The sequence below is a fragment of the Sorex fumeus genome, unplaced genomic scaffold (assembly GCF_029834395.1).
Source record: "Sorex fumeus unplaced genomic scaffold, SorFum_2.1 ptg000008l, whole genome shotgun sequence".
Lineage (NCBI taxonomy): Eukaryota > Metazoa > Chordata > Mammalia > Eulipotyphla > Soricidae > Sorex > Sorex fumeus.
The window spans coordinates 67,297,746-67,321,164 of record NW_026606065.1 but is presented as its reverse complement, the minus strand read 5'-3'; the positions used below and the strand labels follow the sequence as shown (position 1 = coordinate 67,321,164).

General features: G+C 37.3%; 1 protein-coding gene across 4 annotated transcripts in view; it reads right to left on the bottom strand.

Annotated features, from left to right (window-relative positions):
• The window catches only part of DIAPH3 (diaphanous related formin 3), a 553,005-nt gene that overhangs the window by 139,118 nt on the left and 390,468 nt on the right, over window positions 1–23,419 (bottom strand). For all 4 annotated transcript variants that reach the window (XM_056109828.1, XM_056109829.1, XM_056109830.1 and 1 more), the window contains one exon: window positions 20,173–20,308. In XM_056109828.1, the coding sequence (XP_055965803.1) occupies window positions 20,173–20,308 (136 nt within the window). The remainder of the gene's footprint in view (window positions 1–20,172; window positions 20,309–23,419) is intronic.

Below are 23,419 nucleotides of genomic sequence, written 5' to 3'. Positions count from 1 at the left end.
CTCTATTACACATTTTCTTCTTTAAACAACTTGAAAAATATGTTATGTGTTGTTATAGAATAGTTTTCCTCTCTAATAAGCTGATTTTTTTTAAAAAAAAAGATTTCTTATATTAGGGAAAGTTGAAAAGTGGCAAATACTGAGACTAAATTCATAGTGGTTTCTATAGGTAACTGGGAAACACAAGAACCTTCACAGTTCATTATGTAAAGGATCTGTGTACCCTATTATCCCCACACAGCTACTAGTTCTGGGGGTACTCCACTGAATATTGGCTTTAAACATACCAAGACATATAAAATACAACCTAGTGCATGAGAGATAATAAAAGTTTTAGAATCAGAATCCACAGAAGTAGAGCAAGATCCACAACCCTTTAGTCGGAATGGAACAAGGTAAAATAACTTTGTGGTACCAAGGTTTATCCCTCAAGTAAAAGTTGAAACTTGGTCATAGAAAGGATGACCCAAAGAGAAACTACTGTTAACACAGGCCTGACTAATCATAGGGAATGGTGTCTCTTCTTTTCCCTCAAATTTAAGAAGTATCTCCTAGTGCTCCAGGGAGTAGGATAGGTGATATCATTGTTGAAGTAGGTGGTTTGATGTAGCTTTACAACTTGAACCTTGATACAAAACACAAGTCACAACACAGATGAACAATTCATCAGTATTTACTATATGAACCTAACTTGTAATCTCATTGTCACCTTTTTGTCAATCACTCAGTTACTACACTTGTACATGTTAGTGATTTCAGCAGGGAAGGATATATGCATCAGTACAAGGAGAAGTTGAAATTAGATTGGTTAATTTATAACTCCCTTGCAACTGTGGTAAAAAAGTCCAAAGAGAATGGAGACTAAAACTAGCAAAAATGAGGGGTTTGTATTGTAAGTGAATCTAAATTATCTGTGTCCCCTATTCCTGCGGATAACTGAGAGTCAGCTGTGCACACATCTGTGGGTGTTTATAAACATTTGCCATCTGTGAGAAGCTTATGGGTTGTAAATGGTGGGCTAATTAGTGAAATGCTAGTCATTCTTAATGACAGTTGTTATGGATAAAGGGTTTATCTAGGTTAAATTGATCTCAGAACCTTGTTGATCACTGGAGGCCACTCCACCTTTTATTACAAGACTAAGGTGCTACCCTACACTGTACAAGTCACACATTAAAGATGCATTATAACTCGATCAGGCTGCTAGTTTATGCATGATAATGAGCTCAGTTCTTAATAGACTGAAGTACTGATTATTTGTCAGGGAAAATGAGAAGTTGTCAATTTGTAAAAAGGTCAACTGGTTCTGTAATATATGACATTTTCATTTCTGTTCTACATACATACTAAACATACCTTCCATTCAGAAAATTAAGAAGACATAGACACCACACTTGAAATAGATGAGAGACAATTCTGTATGAAAAGTACTGTCCATATACTTTCAGGCATGTATACTTGTATACACATATTTCCTTAAGTTTCCTGTATCAGTAAGTTTTATAAACCCACATCTCATTTTATGATCAAAAATGTGGGATGACATTTTCAATGGATTAATTTAAAATCAAAGTTTCCCTAAACTGAAACGGAAAGCAAAACAAGAGCAATAAGAGAAAACATTCTCAAGGAGAGACATATTTTCTGACAGATGAAAGATACCTTCTAATAGTTTCCATTTAAACAGAGTCCAATGTTACAGAACTAGTGAGTGGAGGTAAATTTTGGTCAGTTGGACTGTAACACAGCGGCATTTTTTTCTTTTTCAGGGACCAAACCTAGGGACTCACACATATGAGACAGGGTTTCTACCAATAATTAATGCTGGTCCAAACAGAGCATAGTTTTCAATTTAAAAATCAACTTATAGACTGTTAATGTTAGATACAGTGTTAGAAGGAATTCAGATTCACTGTTAGAAGAGATCTTATTTCATGAATCTATAGATACATGCTCTGGAGAGGGAACTGATTTACTACCACTTAGCTACAGGTAGAAGAGGGGCTGAAGAACAGATCACTTTGAGCCCTGGGCTGGAAACCTCTATACTGAGCTCATTTCTTTTCAGAGAACTGCTGGGATTCCAAGAGAACAATTCAAGCTAGAACACCAACAATTCTGCCCTGTGAAAAATTCAAACAAAACTACTGCTCTACCAAAAGGAAGTTGCTCCTGCTCATAACATCCATGCTCCATTTTGTGCTCCATTTTGTGCTCCTTAGAACTCATGGGCTTCTAACATGATATCTTAGATGTCTGTTTCCTCTGTCAAAATGTAAGCCCTCCAGGTCAAGGATGTTTGCTTTCTTTATTCTGTATCACTAGGAATAAGTATGATTAAATATATGCTAAATAAATGTTGCAGGAAACATTTTGATAGAAAGTGTTTCTTTGCCACAATTTAATAGTTTTACAATGGAGATTTCTAATGCTCAAAATTAAAAATTTAATAACCACCAGAGAAAAATCATACAGGGGCCTTGGGGATGTCTTTCAGAATGCTAGATGCATGTATTTAATGGTGCAAAAATCATCACTAAAAACAATAATAATATCAGAAAAAAATTCAAGATCAAAAGGCAATAATAAGAATTATCAAGTCCTGAAACTATAATCACTGTAGCACTGTCCTCCCATTGTTCATGGATTTGTTGAGCGGGCACCAGTAATGTCTCCATTGTGAGACTTGTCGTTACTGTTTTTGGCAAATCGAATATGCCATGGGGAGCTTGCCAGGCTTTGCCATGCGGGCAGAATACTCTCAGTAGCTTGCCAGGCTCTCTGAGAGGGATGGAGGAATCAAACCCAGGTTGGCTGTGTGCAATGCAAATGCTCTACTCGCTATGCCATCACTCCATAATACTATAATACCTAGGGTAATTTTAGAAGAATTGGAATGAGTGGAATTAATTGGATTTGCTTTGAGGGGTATGAGGACACCATCTGTTATATCTAACCTCCCCCCACCCCCATCAGCTAGACTGTCCTGTACAGGACCACACCCAGTGCATCCTCATGAACTAATATGAATCCAACATTCTTAATATAGTTACAAAATAAAATGCTGAAGTTTGTCTCTTTGAACAGAAAGTAGCTAATATCTATATGTAGTTGATGTATTTCATATCCTATTTGAGGAAAATTATCTTTCAGACAGAAAGGCTTCAAATTGGAGATGGCAAATCAATGTGTTCTGAAAGTAGAGAAGGGATCATCCACCCTCATGAGCATTTCTCCACGCCTCCCCATACTCAACCAGCAACAGCATTCTATTGCTACTAGTGCACAGTTGCCTTTCAAAACCATCCTGTCCCTTCTTTCTCAGTACATTCTTGTACATATCTTTGACATTTCATTTCCTACAAAATTTCAAACTCATTGAAATGGTCTCAGTTTTCTACATTCCCCACATTAATTTATCTGAATGTCCGCCATCAGAGCCATCTCTAATACACTACTGCTGCTCTGAACAATGTCCCACAACTGTGTTTATAGCATGAAGTAAATTTCTAAAACAAAACGCTGAATCCCAATTTCCAAATCAGACCACAAAGATTATCCCAGTCTTGCTGCATTATTTGCTGCTGTATAAATCTAAACTTCCTGTCTCTGTACCTTATTTTACCCAGATCAGTGGAATCATGGGCTTCATGAAGCCCAAGCGTACTTCACTCCATGCTAATCTGGTATCATTTAACTCAATAAATAGCAATTCAAATGACTAACAGGTAATCCTTACTGTACTACTATTCATCTGTACCAAACCACCCTCCTTTCTTGCCCCAAAAGTGGCAGTGAAAGGGATCAGTCATATCAGTGAAACTAACCACATAGGAGAGAACTCACAATACATCTTAGGTTGTCAACAACAGAGATGCCCCCATCCACCAGGACTAAGACTCAGAAGGCAGCTTTTTCCATGATGCTTGGGAACCCTGAATGGTGACGCTTTTCCAGTAAAAATGGGCATATAGGATAACAATTTCCTTGGAGACCAAGAGTGGAAGCATCCTGTGCCCAGCATATAACTGAGTGGCAGACTCAGTGATTTATCCAGTAGACACATCAAGTGGTCCCGGAGGCCTGTGTCTGGCCCTAAGAAGGCTATAGAAGTTGCCTGAAGACAAGCACAATGACATAATATGGGCACTGCCTAGGTGGTGGTGGTGCTGGGGGGGGGGGGGGGTTGGCAAGAATAGAAGAGAGAAAGCACAAATTTTCAAAGGAAGACCATTTCCCCATCTCCCAGAATCATCAATGTCAGGAAGTAAATGCGGAATCCAACACATCTCCTAGGACACCACGGGAAAGCAAACCAGACTTTAACTTTACCAAAAACAGCATGGAGAAAATATGTAAAAACAAGGAAGTTGTGTTGGGTCCACTCAGAACTGGGACAAGTATATACCCTTGGAAGTTCAGTCTGAGAGTACTCAAGCTTGGGGCCCATTTAGGGAGAAAGAAAATAAGAGAAAGTGAAGATGGGTGGATTAAACATTATGAAATTCTGTACTGGAGCCAAACAGAGCTCCAGCAGACAACTGCTCCCACATTCCAAAATTGCCTCCATACCAGAGGTGGCATTCTACTGACTCAGGACCAAGCTTTACCCAGAAATTAATCTGCTGATAAAATCAGATAAGTTGGTTTTGTAACTGAAATATTCAGGCTTTTCTCAATGTGCTACCACCCCCCACTTCCCAGTATTTCCGTAGATCCTGTAGTCATGCCCACACCTCAAAGTCACCACCCAGCTGTAAACATAACTCCAGATGTATCACCCCCTCAGCAATTCTAGACTTCCTGGAATCTCAATCTCTACAACATTAATAAACCAGTAGTAGCACAAAAGATTGGATGAGATAAAACATAGAAGGCAATCAATCTCGATTAACAAAACATAAACACAGAAGGCTTAACCTGTAACAACATCATAATAATCTCTCATACAAGGTCTTAATGTTTCCATGGTGATATACAATTTACACTAATTTTCTCCTAAGGAAACTTTTTTTGATCATTCTGTTAGCAAAATTATTGATAACGAGCAATAGAAAATTAATTATTGAGGGCCTGCTATTGGGGCAGGCTTAAGGGGTGGTTGGAAAAATTGGAGACAATGGTAGAGCAAAGGTAAAATGGTGTTGGCATTGGTGATGGAATATTGAATTCCTGTAACAAATCATCATGAACAATTTGTAAACCAGTGTTTACATAAAGTGTAGGGGAAAAATTACATATTACATTATGTTTACCTATTCCATGTAAATTTCAAAATATATTAATATAGACTTGCTTTAAAATTTTTATTAATGACAGGTGAGACATGGTTATTACCATAATTAGACCCAAGCACAAAATAAAATTTAATGTAATATATTTTGATTCTAGAGTTGAAAACATATGTTAATGGGAATAAGCATTTTATTATATTACATGGTTTTAAATTTCCTTACGTTGGTCAAAATCATAGAGTAATCACAAATTGGTTCTTACTGATTTAATTCCTGATCTTTCTATTTGTCATTTCTTAAAGTTTTGTTGGAATAAGCAAAATGAAAATTTTTTCCTTAATGTGCCTAAGGGGGCAGGAGTGGGTTTGGGAGGGAAAGGGAAACTAGGGATATTATGGTAAAGAAAGGTCACACTGATGGTGTTGGTACACAGCTTGAAACAACTGTGTAATGGACAACTTTGTAAATCATGCTGTTTTATTTTTTTAATTTTATTATTATTTTTTTTTTTTTTTTTTTTTGCTTTTTATGCACAGGGGTTACTCCTGGCTCTGCACTCAGGAGTTACTCCTGGCAGTGCGCACAGTATCACATGGGATGCTGGGAATTGAACCCGGGTTGGCCGCATGCAAGTCCCTACCCGCTGTGCTATCTCTCCAGCCCCATAATGGTATTTTTAAATAAAGATTAATTTTAAAAAATTAACTTAAAATTTTGTACTCTAAATTCATGGGGATTCACGGTCCTCCTGTTGTTCATCGATTTTGCTCGAGCGGACCAGTAACGTCTCCATCATGAGACTTGCTGTTACTGTGTTTGGCATATCGAATACGTCACGGGTAGCTTGCCAGGCTCTGCCGTGAGGGCGAGATACTCTCGGTAGCATGCCGGGCTCGCTGAGAGGGGCAGAGGAATCGAACTCGGGTCGGCCATGTTGACTGTGTGCAAGGCAAACGCCCTACCACTGTGCTATCACTCCAGCCCATTGTACTTTAAATACTGGGTTAAAACATATTGCATGCACACAGGGAGAAAAATGAAAGATTAGATTGTTTACCACTGGATACTTTAGTGAGTTAAGTTGGAACTAAGCTGTATTGAAAGACGCACCTTTAACACATCTGACTTTGTTGGGATTACTGCGAACTATATTAAGACAAACAGAACCTGCTGAGAGATGCTTGAAAGCCCCCCCCCACCAAAAAAAAAAACAGTATTGTTTCATTATATAGAAAATTATTCCAAATAAATTTCCAATAACTTTCTAGGGTGAATAAAGCAAAAAACCAATTTTTCATTTCTATTCTCAAAGTCAGGTCAAAAATTAGATCAGGCTAAAAGCATGACCACACCCAAACCTATACAGGTTTCTCTGTAATAAGATGGAAGTTTTTCATCCTTAAATTTTCTGTTTCTAACAATGCTAAAAATATTTGAAGATATTTCTCTCCTTTCTTCTTTTCTTTCTTACTTTTGAGCTAATAATGACTGAAAATAGAATAGTATCTAATTTTCATCATGTCAAAGTCAAACACTTTAGAAATAGGATACAACAAAATATAAAGTGAAAATTTTCTTCTGGGATTGAGGGAAGATTAAAAAAAAAACTAAATATTTCTCCCAAAGCTTTTTCCAACATGAATGTAGCAGTTATGAACAAAGCTTGCTATCAATCAGACTCTACTATTTTCTATATCAGGAAGAGACAGTTATTAAACTCCCTGCTATATATATCCAAATTCAACATCCACAGAGTTTATATTCAATCTCAGCAGGTATCATGATTTAGGAGAAAGTACTTATTTAGCTTGTAATAAAGTGCATCTAAAGTGATGAAATAGAACAATCATTTACAACACAGTCAAATCCCATGTTTCCTTATATTAAGTTTCTTAAGCATGCCGTGAAACATGTCTCTAAGGTTTGTGACATAGGAAGGAGACAGATTAATTTATTTTTTTGCAAGAATGACAGGTATTTCAACTACCATAATTGCCATTTTCATTAACCAAAGGTGAAATCAGTATAGATTTCTGATCTGAACAGCTGTAGAAAAATGATAATCTATCAATAAATTTTTAAAAATCTTATTTATTGACATCATTTATCTAATAAAATAGATAAATTCAAGAACAATGAATTCAAGAACAAATGAATGACTTTCAAAGTCACTATGACTTTCTTAAGGGAATATACTTTCCAGTTCCCTAACAAATACTAAATAGGAGAAGTAAAAAGAAAAGAGAAGAAGAGAAAGAACTACTACGTTTAATCACATGTGAAGGCAACAAAGAATATCAGTAGCATTGAAACTATATCAGGAAGAGACAGTTATTAAACTCCCTACTACTATATCTCTTTGAAACTGTGCAATGGTGAGCCAGAGAGACAGCCCAATAGGCTGAGGGCATGCTTTGCATGCTGGAGACCCAGATTTAACACTGGCATCCTCTGGTGTCCAAAGTACCATTGGGAGTGAACTGCCAGCATAGAGCCAGTAATAGTTGGGAAGCACTATCAGGTGGGGCTTGAAATCTAAGTAAGTAACAAAGTATGTCAGATGGTCATTAACTCTAACAAAAGAGAGTCAGATCATCCAAACTAGCTATGAAACTCGCCATCAAAATTACACTCAATATGAACATAATCAGTCTTCTATAAAATAATATCTGAAATGCAAGTACAATAGAAAGATTGCCTTTTAAAAGTTCTTGACTTTCAAATTAGTATGTTTTGTTCAATAACAATCAATCTTACAGACTCTGTGAATATGAAGGCTTCTTGCAGTCAAATGGAGGATTTGTTATGCAATTGGAATCGTAGGACTTAATGGCAAGTCAGAGTCAGAGTTGGAATGACTTTGAAGGGAAATGATCCAGTGCCCTACTGTAGTGATCCTTCATATCTTTCTCTTCAAGGTTGTTGGTGAGACTTAAGATTCATCACTAGTTTGACAATGTTTCTCCTTTGCCAGAGTTCCAGCTTCAACAGCACTAAGAGTTTAAAAACAATCATTGAAAGAGTTATACTGAACTGAAATTACTGCTTCTTCTACCCATTAATGATACTTACTGGAAGTTCTGGTGAGCATTCACCCTGACAGGCAATGATCGTCCCAAAATGACTTGCCTCTTCAAACAGTCAGTTCTGTTCTAAGTTCTGTTATTACACTATTCTATCAAATTCTTTTTGCCTTGGGGCAACCTAGCCTATATTGAGGCTGGCTTCTAAGTTAACTCTGAATATTATGCTGCCTCATATTTTCTCAGACAACACTGGATATTTGAGAAAGGATGCCATTGATAAAACAACATTTTAAATGATATTATAAAATAATACCTAATATTATCTAGACAGTAAGGTCTATTATACTCACTTCAAGTAACAAACATTCAATTCCTTTTCTTACTTTTCCCAGTCTGCCCTAAGATTTATTCATCCAACACCAAAAGCCAAATACTACTGAGTTCTTTTTTAACTCAGCAAGACAATCACTTTAAAACTTGAGCAACCTTCATGACCAAATTCAACACCACCGAATGAATTTTCTTCAACTTTAAGGATTTAATGTCAAAATGAACAAAAATAGGAAGAGAAAAGAGACAGCCTATAAATAAAGAAATAAAAATGTGACTCCCACCATGACCTTTTAACACACTGATATTTTCATCTCAAAAGATATACAAACAATAGTATAGAAATACTGGGGACTATAAGCTGGGATAAAAGGGTAAGACTACAATGTTTTTGCTAGATTGGTTACTGGAACAATCACCAACCCAGGTGCTTCCGAGCCGTTCAAAAGGTCAACTGTACGTTTTATTTCAAATAAAATCTAAGAATCTGATAATTATGTTAGAAAATGTGCTGAAAGATTAAATTTCCCCTTACAATTACTGTAATAATAATAAATATTTCTATTAGATTCTCATTTATCAACACAGATTGGCTATTTTACAAAAACATGCTTTTGGCTATAGGATGGCAGAAAGTCAACCAGTTTTAGTTTGCTTTTTAACTCCAAGCAAAAAAAAAAAAATCTAAGAATAGTGCTATAGATGATTGACCTACATCAGAAGCTGGCAATTTGTCCACAGAGGGTCAGATAGCAATTATTTTAAGCTTCATAGGTTTTGTGTCCCAACTACTCAACACTGTTCTTGTAGCACAAAGCCAGACAATATGCAAAAGAAAGCTGTCATGATTTTCAATATAATCTATGTACAAAAGCTGGTGGAAGGTGACTTGACTCAAGATCTGCAGGCTGACCTATATCTTGTTGTTATACATTTTTTTTGAAATATACTAAGCCCAACACAAAATAGAAGAAACACTTTGGATGGATTAAAAATCTTATTACTTAACAAATCTTGAGTATCTTTGAGGTATTTTCTATGCATATATAAGGTAGGTACTTACTAGATCATAAAAAATGAAAGCACAAGACCATTTTTTTTTAATGTAGGAGTACTGCTATTTATTCAGCCACTGATTAGCTGATTGAATTGTGCATGAGTTCCACCTTACTTTTTGTTTCATTTTTAAAAATTTTATTTATTGAATCAACATGAGAGCAGTTACAAAGTTTTCGGGTCTAAGTCTCGGTCATACAATGAAACACCCGTACCTTCACCAGTGCCCATTCTCCACCACCAAAATCCCCAATATACTCCCATCCCACACCCTCCCCCTACCTGTGGGGCAGATGATTTCCACATTACTCTCTCTACTTTGAACACATTCAATATTTTGACACCAGACCCATACCCCAATACTAGGATCTGCTGAAAAAGCAACAATAGACAATTTGTGTTTTATTGCTGGTTATGAATAACATATGATGTTGCGTGGCTGCAGTAGGGCCATGTGATTTTGAAATTCCAAAATTTTAACACTTAAATCTGGAGGGATTTCTGCCAAAAGCCACTGGGTTTCGAGATTTGCTCCTGAGTCTCTGGGATCATGGCCGTTGAGCAGCTTGATCAGAAGTCAGAGAGGCTGTTTGTGGGCGATGACTTGGGATCTTGTTGGGGTGGGGAGGACAGGCCCGGCTCCACCCCCATCCCGAGAGGCCCAACAAGTTTCATCACTGCGGGCCCAAGCCTGACTGTCCAATGGCCTCTGGAGGATGATGGCCACTGAGCCGCCAGGGAGAAGCAGGCGGAGGGACAACACCCTTTCCCCCCTGGGGTGGCCCAGCGACAGTAACGTACTTTGGGGTCTGGACGCATTTCTGCAAAAAGCCACTGGGTTTCGAGATTTGTTTCTGAGTCTCTGGGATCATGGTGGTTAAGCAGCTTGATCAGGGCCAGAGAGGCCATTCGTGCGTGATGACTTGGGGTCTCGTTGGGACGGGGAAGGCCTGGCTCCCCCGCCATCTCATAAGGCCCAAAATGTCTCGTCACTGTGGGCCCAGACCTGACTGTCCAATGGCCTCTGGAGGATGAGGGCCACTGAGCCGCCAAGGGGGAGCAGGCGGAGGGACAACACCCTTTCCCCCCTGGGATGGCCCGGCGACAGTAACCTACTGCGGGGTCCTGCCACATTTCTGCCAAAAACCATTGGGTTTCGAGATTCGTTTCTGAGTCTCTGGGATCAAGGCCGTTGAGCAGCTTGGTAAGGAGCCAGAGAGGCCGTTCATGGGCGATGACTTGGGGTCTCGTTGGGGTGGGGAGGACACGCCCGGCTCCCCCCTCATCCCGTGAGGCCCAACAAGTCTCATCACTGCAGACCTAAGCCTGACTGTCCAATGGGCTCTGGAGGATGATGGCCACCGAGCCGCCAAGGGGGAGCAGGTGGAGTGACAACACCCTTTGCCCCTGGGGTGGTCCGGCAACAGTAACGTACTGTGGGGTCCGGATGCATTTCTACCAAAAGCCACTGGGTTTCGAGATTTGTTTCTGAGTCTCTGGGATCATGGCCGTTAAAGAGCTTGATCAGGAGCCAGAGAGGCCATTTGTGGGCAATGACTTGGGGTCTCTTTGGGTGGGGAGGACAGGACCGGCTCCACCCCCATCCCATGAGGCCCTGCATGTCTCGTCACTGGGGTCCCAAAACTGACTGTCCAGTGGCCTCTGAAGGATGGTGGTCACTGGGCCGCCAGGAGGAACAGGCCAAGGCACAAAACCTATTCCCACCTGGGTTGGCCCAGCACTGGTGACCTACTGCAGAGACCAGACACATTTCTGCCAAAAGCCGTTGGGTTCCAAGATTTGTTTCTGAGTCTCTGGGATCATGGCCGTTAAGCAGTTCAATCAGGAACCAGAGAGGCCATGCCTCCAAGCATATAGCTGAGCCGGAGGTGGTTTGTGGGTGTGTTTACCACATACCTAACTTTTGGCCGTTTACTTGCACAAGACCATATTTTTGAAAGATACATTGGAAGTATAAAAACAAAGAAAATGTATAAAGGCAAATATTCCATCATAAATTATATAGTAAGATAATAAAGATTTATTAAGAAAGTCATTGTCAAATAGCAAGAACAACTACTACATAAGACAATTTGGAAAATGCAAGTAGTGAACAAAATCACATTTTGTTGGACGTACTCATTTAAAAATTAGGGGAAAGATATTTAACACAATGGAACATCAAGATAAAAGTGCAGACAAAAAAGAAGTATTTATGTCCAAGGTACAAAGTGGACAGAATATATATAGCGTAGCAGAGACAGACAGCAGTCCTCCAGAGCACAAATTCACAGCTTCTTATCCATAATCTCTGCAGAAGTTTCAGAATTTAAGTTTTTTATTGCATGAGGTCAAAAGGTGACATATGCTGGAAGATCATCACACACCCAGAGCAACATCAGAAAAAAATTCTCTTATTAATCTCCTTAGCATTTTGAAAGCAAGGATATGGACATTTGATGGGACTTCCTGTCAGGTCAGGTGAAAATTGGCATCCAATGATTTAGGCACTAAGGATACTTAAAAACTTTAGGATCTAAGAGCACTTTGTTTTCTTCAGATTGCCGAAGGGGTAAAGGACAAACATTTTTACAAGTATAGTAAATATTTTTTTGTTTGTTTTAAAGTGTTGGATTAGAATCTAAGAAGACAGCAACCTCACTGAAGGTCCAACTTTCCATGTATCTACAAAATGGAGATGCCTTGAGGTTTCTGTTTCTGATGGCAAATGCTAAAATAGGCTTATGGAATGTTTTAATTCCATGCATAGGTCTTAGGCCAGGGAGTGATACTGGAACAATAGACGGGGACAGTAGTAGCTTCAGCTGCAACTGGGGCATTTTCTGTTTTTTTTTTTTTTTTCATTTAAAGAAGTTAGATTTGGATAGGAGGATAACTGAGTTTTTTTTTTTTTTCCTGAAATAGAGGAAAGTAGGCCAAAAAAGTTTGGGAACTTCTGTGTTAGAAGAAAAGGGTTAAGTATATAAGGAGAAATGAAAGAGTGATGGAGAGTTCTCCAGTGGGGGAAAAAAAACAAAACAAAACTAATAATATATGATTTCTACCCCAGAATTTGAACACAGTGAACCTTCATTAAAGAAAAGTGATAGGGGCTGGAGCAATAGCATATCAGGTAGAGTGTTTGCCTTGCACGCAGCGGACCTGGGTTTGATTCCCAGCATCCTGTATGGTCCCCCGAGCAACACCAGGAGTAGATAACTGTTAAGATTTATTTAGTAAAACCATTAGAAGTAACCCAAGCTAGGCTCATTAATGATTTAAAATAGTTTTCTCCAACTATAGTTCATGGCAATTGGTATTTAATCTTTCCTTTTTTTTTTCTCTTTTATTTTCCCCACTTTTTTGGATCACACCTGGCAATGCTCAGGGGTTCCTCCTGGCTCTGCACTCGGGAGTTACTCCTGGCAGTGCTTGAGGGACTATGTAGAAGTCAGGGATGAACCCAGGTGAGCAGCATGAAAGACAAAAGCTCTGCCCACTGTACTACTTCTCTGGCCCCGACTTTTAATCTTTCATTTCAAATCAGACTGAACAAAACCTGGAGTCTATTTTTCATCCAGAATACAAATAAATATAACAAAATACTCATAAGAAGAACAAAAGAAAGTCACCTTGAAAATACTAGATGTGCAATAAACTGATTCATGCATACAATGAAAATAGGTATGAATGATAATATCTCAAGAAAGTAACAAGAATAAAATGATCACTGCTTCAAGATATGTTATACTACGCTTCAAGATATGTTATGATAACATATCTTGATAGCTTCATCTTCTAGTTTCACCTTTTGGAGGCTTCTGGTAAAGAGTCTTAGGAGCCTGTGGGAGCCTTATACAGATATATAGTGAAGACACATATTAGAGCACATCAAAGCTGAAGTCTAAAATTTTTACAATTGCAAGTGTTGTTTGAGTGAAAAATGAATGAAAATCTGACTTACTCTTACCAAGATTCTAAGAAGTTTTTCCACTGGGCACTCCTTGATAATAGCGATGAGGTCTCTCGAGTTTATTCAACAGAAAAAAAAATGGGGGAGAGCTAAGCTTGGGGATGGATTCTTGGTCTATGGAAAGCACTCCAAGGCATTTCTGTCCCCTTCCTGTTAACTTCAATACTGCCATTTTCCTGGTTTACTTCTCTTGTTGTTTGTTTTTCGGACCAAGTGCTCAGCAGTCACCACAGGCAGTGCTGGGGCACCATCTATGCACTTTCTTGGGATCAACTGGGATGTGTAGCATGTGAGGCAAGTCCCTAACCCTGTATCATCTCTCTCGTCCTCATGAAGTTTTAAATTAAGTCAAACAATGCAAATGCAGAGGAAATACCTTTCTACTCCCACAGTATTGCTGAGCTCTGGTGATTTGGGCCCAGAACTATTCAGACCACTGAACACTTCCTCTTTCAAAGAAGAGGGCACGACTGAAGTTATTCACCTCAGCTGAAACACTGGCATAAATGAATCCTTAGTCAAACAGAAGAAATAAAGTGAATCCCAACCAGATTTTAGAAGCATTCTGAATTTAGCCATTCTTCTCCAAGTTTTCCAACAAAAAGGAAAAGCAGAGATAAAGTAAATAAATCCTTTACAATGTTAAAGAGAAAGCTGTCACTCTGCACCAATGATTCCAGGTCTGATAATTCTCAACGTCCATGCACAGGTATAATTTAGTGCCATTTACAAATTACTATTTGTGTTGACCTTTTTTTTTTTTTTTGCTGCACTGTGGAGAAATCATTGGGAAAAAAATGCAATAGCTAAAAATATGACCAATGATTTTAAGTCTGCTGCAAAATCTATAACCAAGTACAAAGAAACTAAATTTGTTGAAAGTCTCATAGTATGCCATGAACATTGAATGCAATAATGAACAGTCTTATAAACTATATTGATCAATAAACAATACTAGGAGTAATAGCAGTCATCATAGTAGTAGAGGTTGCTGTCATTGCAATAGGAGGTATTTTTATTTGAAAGAGACGACCTTAAGGAAAAAGAACTATATCAAAGTCAGTGCAGTCCAGTTTGTTATTCTCTTCTGTCTAGAGAACTGATTAAAACCATTTGCCTATTCCAGTGTATTGATTTTCAGTAATACTACAAAACAAAAAGCAGTACTGGACTAAACTAGAAAATTGCAATTATGGAACATAATATAAGTTTTATGATGTTTGTAAAGAACAGGGTAATTGTCAAAGCCTTCATATTAATTGCATATCTGATCATATTGGTGGAAACATTCCCAAGTAGTATTTATATAATATGCATTTCCTCTAAAATGGAGGCCTAATTGCTTAGTCTATGTTGCAGAATGGAAAACAAAAGAGCAGTTTTGGCCATGTGGGTAAACAACAGATTTCTAAAAGCTAATTATCTCTTTATTTAATAGACTAAAGTTTCAGCAAATGAGACATTTAAATCTAATAAATAATAAACAAATTGTAACCTAAAGACTAAAATATAGGAGCTGCTTGTATAGTTTTTATTGCTCCATTAAATAAGCTCTTATTTACTTCCCGCACAAAACATAATTATACAACACTGTGTCCATTTCAAGACCATTCTGATGTGCCATTTAAAAATTATGTGAATCAACTTACATACTCAGGAAATCTAAAAGCATGATATTCAAATTCTATTATCAAATGCCCTATTTGTTTCTATGATAATGAAACAGAAATGCAGTCCTCAAAGTTGTGTATAATCACATAAAATCGCTATTACTATTTGTCTTACTGGAAATAATTACATATAAGCATAGCAATGCACTTTAAATAATTAAATACTAGTGGATAGTTACTAGTTTCTACATCAGATGTTTATTACTTCGGATATCTTCTAAATTAAAATAATTCCAATTTAAACAACCTAAGAAAATGTATCCAAAATTCACATACTGATTAAATAAAAAGATCATGAAAATGTAGCTAATTTGCTTGCTTACTGTAATACAAAATCAACAGAAATAACCAAAACTATATATGTGCATATTTAATAGATTTCCAGTATCATTTTTAAAGAAAATAAAAATTACCTTTTAGTGCTATAACATCATAATACAAGATGCTGTGTTTCCTTAGCTTTGCAGTTCAAAAAGATTTTTAATACTTCATTTTTTCTTCTGGCGAAATGCACTTCACTATTCTATCTTTGCTTTCATTCTATTAGCAAAAACCAGATTCTCAAATGCTAGTGCTAATAAATAGAAGATTTGAAAATAGTTGCTGCTTTCTCTCTTAGCTAAGGGCAAGAAATGATTTATGATGGATAAAAGCCAGGATTTCATTTACTCTACTACCTCAGGTGGTGAAACAAGAACTTGTACATCTGTGAAGAAAAAAAGATCTTATTTGCATGGTCAAAATACTGAAGCCATGGAAAGTCACGGAAAGAAGCTTCCTGTGGGCTTAAGAAAGAAGCAAATGAAGATTTTTCTCTTTCTTTATAGTTAAAACAAGTGTCTGACATATAAAAATAAGGTGAGACAAAAAGTTCCCGCTTCATTTTTTCCCCTAATACTAGGAAAGTCAGGAAACAATTTTTACAAAGATTAGAGGAGTACCACTCTCTGTATTAAAATACAATGTCCACAAGAAGCTGAAAGTTTTATATGATCTTTACAATAAGATGTTCAAAATGTTTTGTACTATATTAAGGATAGTAAATAAATTTGAGCCTGATTATCCTATCAATTTGTAAGGAATCTCATAATCAGCATTTAAATTAGTGGCCTTTGTGATACAAATTTTGAAGTTCTTTAAGGACCAAATGTTAGACACCCATCAGTCTTGACAATTGTCTTATTATTGTGTGTTATTTTACTTCATGTGCCTCTGGCAAATTTTTCTTGTAAGTCCACTCCAAGTTGTGCTTGGGGATGTGGACCAGACTGTTCAGTGTTCAACCAGGCAGTGCTTAAGAGTCACCAGTACACCAAGCAATGCTAGGACAGGAATGCCAGGGATTGAACTCAGGGTTCTGCTCATGGGAGACATCTGTTCTATTATTTGAACTTTTACCCCTACTCCTATATATGTAAGAATCAGAAGAATAAAAATCCGAATTGAGAAAAAAATTAAAAATAAAGTGTTACACAATAAACTCGTATAAGTGAATAAGACTAAGACAGTTCATAAAGGAAGAAATATATATAGATCATAAGAATTTGAAAAAAGTTCAACCTTAGTAATATTTAAAGTATACTGAAATAACATTAACAAAATTTAGCAAACTAAGTCTTTTAAAATGGAACTACTAAACACCCTCATGCTTATAACCTAATGTTACAAGCTGGGAAATACTCTTATATTGTATATTCTAAAAATTAAATTTAGATCTATGCATAAATGTTTATATTTCAAATTATAAAAAATATTATTCTATGACTTCTCTCCTAACTAGCACAAGTTAAATATTACTTATCCTGTAAATACCATGATATATGGCAAATTAAAGGTACAAATAACAGAAAATATTCAAAAAGTTAAATAAAGTAAAAGCAAAACATTAAATTACACTGGGATTATAGTGATTACTAAAAGGTAAATATTTTTAAAACTAAAAGAAAAACTGCCGAAATGGTTATACTTTGGATGGGAGGATTAAGTAATGATCTTTGATGATTAAAGTGTTTTCTATAACACAAAAGTATTATAGTTAAATTCAAAAAATAACCTTAATTATTCTTAAGAATGGAAACTTTCTCTTAAGGAAAAACAAAGCCTTTAATTAAGATATTATAGAGATTACACTAAGTTTACTTTGAATAAATTTTTGCTTCCTTAGCATTTACTTCCTAGATAGGCCAGAGACAATTGTGAATCAGCAACGTGTGATAAACCCATGCAGCAAATGCACAAGTAAGAAGCCAGGTGCAACGTGCATGCCTGGCCTGTGGAAAGCCTGAGTTTGACAGTGGTGCCTTCCCCAGAGTTGTCCTGATGGTGTCTGAGCCCCTGAGCCATCAGGAAACTGAGGGTAATTTAACCCAACTAGAATGAGCATTATGACCAAACATCAGAAATGTTTGGTAACCTATACAATACTACGTTTTAAAATAATTTTGTAACTAGGGTTAAACCTTTCTAATCTCCATTTCTGTTACTAGACTCTCGCATCAAAACACTTTCTGAATTTCAAGTAAGCTTTTATAAGCAAGAAATGGTGCCCGAATGATGCTCTCACCCCTAAACATTTATATTACATTATGTAGGTAGTTTGCCTTATTAAACATAAAATATATCTGTAAAAGTGAAAGTTAAAAAGGCAAGAAGGCATTAAGTCTCCCCATGGGAATGCCCTAGGTGAATTTTCTTGCAGCCCTGAGTTATAAACTATCATAATTTAGTAATGAAACTGATGGATTTTAATTAAACCCTTCTGCAGTCCTTAGTAACTTAGATATAGGAGAGTCAGAGTGTTTAGGTGGATGAAAATATAACTATGATTCATTCAGTCCTTTTACATTTAAGTTATGAGATTTTTTATTGCAGGAGAAAAGTATGTATATCTGCGTAAGACTAAGTATTTTCAATTTCTATATTTAAGATTCCCCCCAAGAAACTGTTGACAAAGAAAATTTCAAAGTATACAAAAATAGGGACATACTCTGGCCTCAAAGTACTCATAATTACTAATTAATAATAATGACTATTAGAAATAATATTTATTATTATTATTAATAATAATGTAATAATAGCCATTAGAAAATCATGTGGCGCCCATAACCATGCCACTGGACTCCATGTCAGACTGTTTCAGATGGGGAACCCCAGAGGGGGATGGAGAGACCCCTCCCCGCCACAATGGACCCAGCTCCTGCAGCGAAAAATCTCCACAACCCAATCACTGCCATGCTTAAGGCTGCTTTCTACAAGCTCTGGCCGAGCCTCACATATGAGTGAACAAATTCCTGGACCTCACAACATATCATAAGACACTCCCTACCCATTCTCCATAAATACCACATTGCATTTGATGGGGGTTCAGATAGTAGGCAACAAATGATAGAGGGAAATATCTATCTATCTATCTATCTATCTATGTGCTCATATACATGTTTTCTTATATATATGTATCTATCTATATCTAAATATATATGTAGATATACCAAAGCTCACATCACCCAAACTTTAACAACATGTTAGTGATATCCTATAGAATATCTTAATGGCTCCTGCCAAAACAGAACAATCTTCACACTGTTTCCTATATGAACACCTTTTTGTAAGCATGTTCAGCAGTTCTTCATAACAGACACTATGAAATATATTATTTTGGTTGTGTTTTAGAACAGGGACTGGGGATGGAAACATCCTGAATTTGTTGCTGGGGAGGTGTTGCTGTAGTGGTGGTGAGATGGGTGTTTGAATTTTGTTTTATTTTATTTTTGCTTTTTCGGCCACGCTTAGCGATGCACAGGAGTTACTCCTGACTCTGCACTCAGGAATTATTCCTGGCAGTGCTCGGGGAACCATATGGGATGCTGGGAATTGAACCCGGGTCGGCCATGCGCAAGGCAAACGCCCTACCCCCTGTGCTACCACTCCAGCCCCTGAATTTTATTTTTATTTTTTATTTATTTTTAATGTAATCCCCCTCTCGGAGAGCCCGGCAAGCTACCGAGAGTATCTCGCCCACATGGCAGAGCCTGGCAAGCTCCCCATGACGTATTCGATATGCCAGACACAGTAACAACAAAGTCTCCAATGGAGACGTTACTGGGCCCGCTCGAGCAAATCGACGATCAACGGGAGGGCCTTTACCTTTACCTTTACCTTTTAATGTAATTTAATTTTTTTGCTTTTTGGGTCACACCCGGTGATGCACAGGGGTAATTCCTGGCTCTGCACTCAGGAATTACCCCTGGCGCTGCTCAGGGGACCATATGAGATGCTGGGAGTCGACCTGGGTCAGTAGCATGCAAAGCAAATGCCCTACCCACTGTGCTATTGCTCCAGCTCCGGGTGTTTGGATTTTAAATGTAATCAAATTTTGTGAACTAACTTAAAAAAAAGGTCACAGTTTTCAGACTGTTTTTTATCCACATTTGCTTGGATTGTGTGTTCCTTTTATTGCAAATGGTTAATATCTGTTTTAATCAAAAAGTGGCTCTGTTATCACCTTCATTAGCTGCTGCAAGAGCACACCAGAGGATCAAAACACTCAAGTCCAAAACAACAGGAAACACACTTTTCGCAGGGTCAGAGTGATAATATAGTGGGTAGGGTGCATGCTTGCATGCAGTTGACCCCAGATAGATCCCTGGTATCTCCTATGATCCTCAGAGTCTGCCAGGAATGATCTTGAATGCAGAGCCAGGGCTTAGCCCTTATACTCCACTAAGTGTGATACCCCAAAACCACCCCACAGAAAAGAAAAAACACTACTTGCTAATAGGTAAGACTGTAGCAAAAGAATTCCTTAAGAGTTCTTTTCCATAGAGCAAGTAGACAACATAAAACTTAAGCATGCATAGTATAAATAGCAAATCTGATGTACTCACCAGTCTTCACTTCTAATAAGAGCTTTTTCTTTTGTTGGCGTTCAATTCTTTCTTTTTCTGCCAATTCTTTTGCTATTCTGGCACGTTTTTCTCTCTCCTCCGCTTCTCTTTTTCTGACATTCTCCTTTACTGCTTGCTATTACAAATAAATTTGGAAAAATAATCATTTTTAATCACAGTGATTCCACTAATAAATTACAAATATTATTAGGACAATTGTGATTAATAAATCTTGTAAGGTTATTTCTCATATTAGTAGTACAGTCTTTTAAAAGATAGCTTATGAACCCTTGTTAAATATGTAACTATAAATAAAACTGTTATGTTTAAAGCACCTGCATCCTAATGGAATCAGCTAAGGGAAACAAACTAAAAATAAAAACCATCTAACTTACAAATCATAAAGGTTTAAATGTGTACTTTTTTCCCTTGAAGAAAGTCTGGCATATGTATTGGCATTTTTCATATATACTCTGTTAAGGAAACTAGTAAAGAAAAAATATGTAACAAATGCAAGAGATCTGCAAATATACAATGGTAATTTTATGTTATATTCAGTTATTTCTCTCATTTGAGAAGTGTTATACGATGCTTAAAGAAATACTTGGGGATTTTCAAAGCCAGACTCCCTGTTCATCAAAACCAATAATGACGTGCACATAAAAAAAATCAATAGACATATAATTAGTTAATTTTTTATTTTCTAAGCTTTAGACAAATCAAAAAATGACATGCATGTGGCATTTGTGAAAATTATCAAGTAAACAGGTTTATCAATGTGCCAACCAGTAGCATTACATCATGTATTCTCAGCATCAATGAATCCAAAAGACTACTTAGTTACTGAATTATTAATTGTATTAAACAGAAATGTGTATCAAGTTAAACTATATTAAGTAAGGAATTTGTTCTGGGAAGAGGTTTTAAATTCATCTTTACTGTAGTATCTATTTTTAAACCCAAGAAAAAGTATACCTTCTTCATAATAAAAAAATAAAGTTAATTGTCCAAACCAATGGAAGGAAAATATGATAAAAAAAGGACAAAGAGCAAAGAACAGGGAATATGGACTCACAAATTCATTTATCTATCCATCCCAAATTTATTGAGAGATTAGGTGCAGAATAGCAGTATTCCCATGACATGTATGTGCATGTATGCATTTGTGCATACATTTTAACATATATACATAACAATTTTACATTTATATGAAAAGGTAGTAAAGGTAGCAGAAAGAGAAATAATAAAGTGCTATGAAAAATCAAGTATTATGAAAGAAAGCCTGAAGACTTAACATTACCATTCCATGATTATAAGTGTTATTGACTTGATTAAAGCTGAATATTGAACATCTAGGAACTAGATCTGTGATTATCTAGGCTGTGAAGCTTCTCAAAATGGGTAATACTACCTTCCCCAAGGGGAGTCTGGAATGATTCTTACAGGCAGTAATACCCTTGTCAGCCGGGGGGGAAGAGTTTTATTTTTGTTCTCTTAAAGAAGGAAGATTTTCCAGGTGCAAGTGGGATATGAGCTAGAGGGAGTTTAGTAATTCTTTTTTTTTCCTGAAAATTTCCTGAAATTTGTATAAAATTTGTATTTCAACAAATAAGGTTGAAAACCTCTGACCTAGGGGAATACCAATGCAAACTATTGGTCACTTTTAGAAAGAGAAATGTAGTCAGGACGGTGAATATGTAATAAATATGTCAGGGAGCTATGACCTGATCACTTAGGGCTTTACTATGCCAATATAGAAGTTGGATTTACCATCATGAGAGAAATGCAAAACAAAACAATTGGGAATTTTCAGGTAAGAGAATATAAGACTAAACATTCTAAAAGATATAAATAACACTCACACATTTTTTTGTTGTTGTGCTTTGTTCCAAAATACCCGCTCAGGGATCAGGGCTATAGTATAGCAGGTTGTCTTGCACATGGTTTAAACAGGCTCAATCCCAGGTATCCCCTAGTGTCCCCCAAGTATTACGAGGAGCAATTCCTGAGTGCAGAGCCAGGTGTAACTCCTAAGCATCACCTGGTATGACTCCTAAACCCAGACAAACAAAAATCCCAAATATCCTTTAAAAAAGTTTTGTTTGTTGGCAGGAAGACTTTAAAAAAAATTAAGCAGATTTGTTTGGTGTGTAGTAAACAGAAGCTAAACATGGATCGCTGTCACTGTCCTCCCATTGTTTATCGATTTGCTCTAGCGGGCCCAGTAACATCTCCATTCTGAGACTTGTTGTTATTTGTTTTTGGCATATTGAATACATCATGGGTAGCTTGCCAGGCTTTGCTGTGCGGGTGAGATACTCTTGGTAGCTTGCTGGGCTCTCCGAGAGGAGCAGATAAAAGAATGGATAGTCCTCTTATCAAAAGATTGGGCTTCAGATTTCCCTCCAGTTACAATGTCACTTATATAAGAAGTAACAACATTGGCCTGTGGGAATGTAGACTAAGGAATCTATAAAGTTATTTACTTAACTACTGCTGCTACTAGTATGAGTAATATCCTGTTGAGACAACAGTCTAGTGTATTCTGACAGTATTGTAGATTCTGCCATAAAATTCTAGCAGGCTGACTTGTTAGACTACCTTGCCTGCAGGTAGCATCTCTGATTCATTCTAGTTCAGGATATATAAACATTAACTATTCTTGGCAGAATGTACTGAGCTCGCACCAGGCTGTCTTCACTGGGGCATCTTGGGTTGAGTCTCTCTCCCCACCCAAAGCAGAACCTCGGCAGCTGAAAACCTCCAGAACCCTGCTGCTGCCATGCTCAAGGCACCACATACTCGGATGAACCTCACCTAAGAGGGAACAGGTATGTGGGACCCATGACTGTGATCTCCAAGCCCACTCAGATGGGGACTGGGCTCCTCCTCCCACCTCCCCAGTTTTCCAGGAGCTTGGCAGTCACACCCACAAACTGGCCTGGTGTGATGTAATCTCATCATCAGCCAAGACCCAGAGACTATAAATTAAGGCTCCCAGAAGAGAGCGATGCAGAATGTCCTGGAGTTTGTGGCCACAAATGACCTCTTATACTCTAGCCCACTTACTTACTAAAAGTAGCACACATTTTTTTGGTTTTAACACACTAGTTTGTATTGTTATATTCGAGCTTAAATGTCTCCAGAATGAAATACAACCACCTTTACACACTTCCCTCTTATTGTGGTGGGAAGGTGCTCGGTAGTGGGATAGGTGTTTGAATATTATCTATAATGAACTACTGTG